The 2,607-nt window shown below is 49.3% G+C and overlaps 1 protein-coding gene across 1 annotated transcript in view; it reads right to left on the bottom strand.

Annotated features, from left to right (window-relative positions):
• Positions 1-2,607, bottom strand: part of CLTCL1 (clathrin, heavy chain-like 1) — a 152,773-nt gene that overhangs the window by 8,929 nt on the left and 141,237 nt on the right. The window contains 1 exon segment of the mRNA XM_012654952.1: positions 1,378-1,509. Within this exon segment, the coding sequence (XP_012510406.1) occupies positions 1,378-1,509 (132 nt within the window).

The raw sequence follows: 2,607 nt of genomic DNA, 5'->3' as shown, positions 1-2,607 counted from the left end.
ACCTAATAAATATGGAGCCAACATATCTCTGTTTAACCCTTCGGTTAAGTGATAAACTTACCTTAGAACTTAGAAGTTAACCTTTGAAAGATTTTATAACCATTTGCTCACGTAGATAGAATTAGTTAAAGGATCTCTAGAAGCCTTTTGAAAATCTGTTAACTTGAGAGGAGCTACCTGCTGTTATGTAAATCTATTACCCCTGGCAATTATTCACCATTCCCTATAAGTTACCATGTAAGACCTCATTCGGGGCTTTTTGAGACCCACGGAGAAGGTCTAGGCCTCCTGAGATCCCGCTTTGCCTGTAATCTTCATAAACTTATAAAACTGTATCTTTGTCTCTGTGTATTCTTTTATTTCTTTTATTTTCCATTTTTCTCTATTATTTTCTTATCCCTTGCAACTCTACCAAAGGGACCCGGTTTTTTACGGGGAACATTGGCCACAATCCCAGCACTCATGGACCAGCCTCTGCCAGCTTCAAACTTTTCTTCTGCAGCTTCCTCACGTCTTTCAGCATTTACAGAACTGAAGAGTCAGGTCCTTCTTGCTCTAGGTTAGACTTTGGCTTAAGGGAATGCTGTGGCTGGTTGGATCTTCTGTCCAGGCCACTCAAACTTTCTCCATATCACGAATAAGGCTGTTTGGCTTTCTTAAAATTTGTGTGTTCACTGGAGTGGCACCTTTAATTCCTTCAAGAACTTCTCCTTTATTCACAACTTGGCTGTTTGGTGCAGGAGGCCTGGCTTTTGGCCTATCTCAGCTTTCAATATACCTTCCTTACTAGGCCTAATCAGTTTCTAGCTTTTGACTCCTTTTACTTGAATACTTGGAGGTCACTGTAGGGTTATTAATTGGCTTAATTTCAATATTGTTGTGTCTCAGGAAAAAGGGAGGCCTCAGGACAGGGACAGGGAAGGGGAACAGCACATGTATTGATTAAGTTCACTGTCTTATATGGGTGTGGTTTGTGGTGCCCCAAAACAATTAAGATAGTAACATCAAAGATCACTGATCACAAAGCAGCATAACAGATATAATAATAATGAAAAAGTTTGAAATATTGCAAGAGTTACCAAACTACGGCAGACAGGAAGTGAGCACATGCTGTTGGAAAAATAACGCCAACAGACTTGCTTGACACAGGGTTGCCATAAACCTTCGATCTGTAAAAAATGCAGCATCTGAGTAGCGCAATAAAGCAAAGTGCAACAAAACAAGGTATGCCTGTATCTGAAACCGTTCGATAAATTAAACTTTGAAACTGGTTGGGGGGTCATTTCAGAAACTGTTTATAAAGGTGCTACATTCAGATGACTGGGGCAGAGTGAGTCTGACACACTATTCTCTGGGCTTGGGGTTTGGCTGACTCACCTTCAAAAAGAAATTGACCATCCAAGTGTGGTCCAGCCGGGGTGACAGCACCACCAGCAGGTCATTGACGAGAAGCGGTTTGTAATCCAGATAGAACTGCAGGGCTCTGTAGTAGAGCTCGACGTTGGCAACCTGGGTGGGGAAGGTGAGGGTCATTCCCTGCCCGTCGCCGATGCCCCATGGCTCCTCCCATCCAGGCCTGACACCACCCAGGGGGATGAACGGTGCTGGCACGCTGCTCTGCCACGGCTGCGGTATTCTTTTCCTCAGCACTGACACTTCTCTTACAAGGCAGGGCGCTCTGGTTCCTGCCTCACCGCAGCACCTATGCCAGCATCTGGTGCAGGGTCAACACTCACCCAGTATGTCTTGAGTGAATGAATGAGTGTCATCAGCCAGAATAAACTCAAAAAGATACATTTTCATCCAAGCAAGAGTCCCCCAGCCCTCCTCAGACAGGTCGGTTCAAGCTGTAAGCAAGTAGGCAGCAGGTCCTGTCACATCCCCAGTGCCTCTGAGTCCAGGCACCGTGCACTCAGACCTGAGTGAGCCCGGAGCTGGCCCAGGCACAGCAGGCTCCTACTCAGAGGGCGGGGCCACGCTGGGCAGACCCTGTGCCTGTCCTCCCAGGTCTCAGGGTCCAGCCAGGCTGCTGTGTCTCTTGGCACTTTCCCTGCTGGTCATCGTTCTCTTGCTGGGCAATGTCACTGGATGGCTGCTGTGGCACCAGTGTCAGGGCCTGCACACAGCTCTGTTGTTGAAGGGAGCAAGGTAATTCCCATCATCCAGAAGGGCATGAGCCCAGCCAGCAGCGATGACCGAGTGCATGAGCGTGCAGGGGTCCAAGGCGATGTGTGGGGCACAGCCAGTGCTGGAGCCACACTGGGGGCAGGGGACAGGCACCACTGGAGCCTTCAGCAATGTGAGGTTTAGGGGACCCGGTAGCCATGTGGGGCCTATTGGGCTTTGCAGACCAAAAGTGGACGTGGTATCATCACAGTCCTCTATGATTGACCGACAACGCCAACCTCCTCCTCCCCGCTCGGGCTCCAGCACTCACTGTCAATACAGATTCTGACCCAGATAGGTGGCAAGGTCCCTGGTCCCCGCCCCCAAGGAGGCAGAACAGAGCAGTGACCCGGCCCTGTCACAAAGCTTCACCTGCGGCAGCAGCCAGCCCCCGTGGCTGTGGGTATGCTCACATGGGAGCCCTGGAACCTGTCACCCTTC

This window comes from Propithecus coquereli, unplaced genomic scaffold, assembly GCF_000956105.1.
Source record: "Propithecus coquereli isolate 6110/MARCELLA unplaced genomic scaffold, Pcoq_1.0 Scaffold456, whole genome shotgun sequence".
Classification (NCBI taxonomy): domain Eukaryota; kingdom Metazoa; phylum Chordata; class Mammalia; order Primates; family Indriidae; genus Propithecus; species Propithecus coquereli.
The sequence above is the reverse complement of the archived record's forward strand: the minus strand, read 5'-3'. Positions and strand labels throughout refer to the sequence as shown.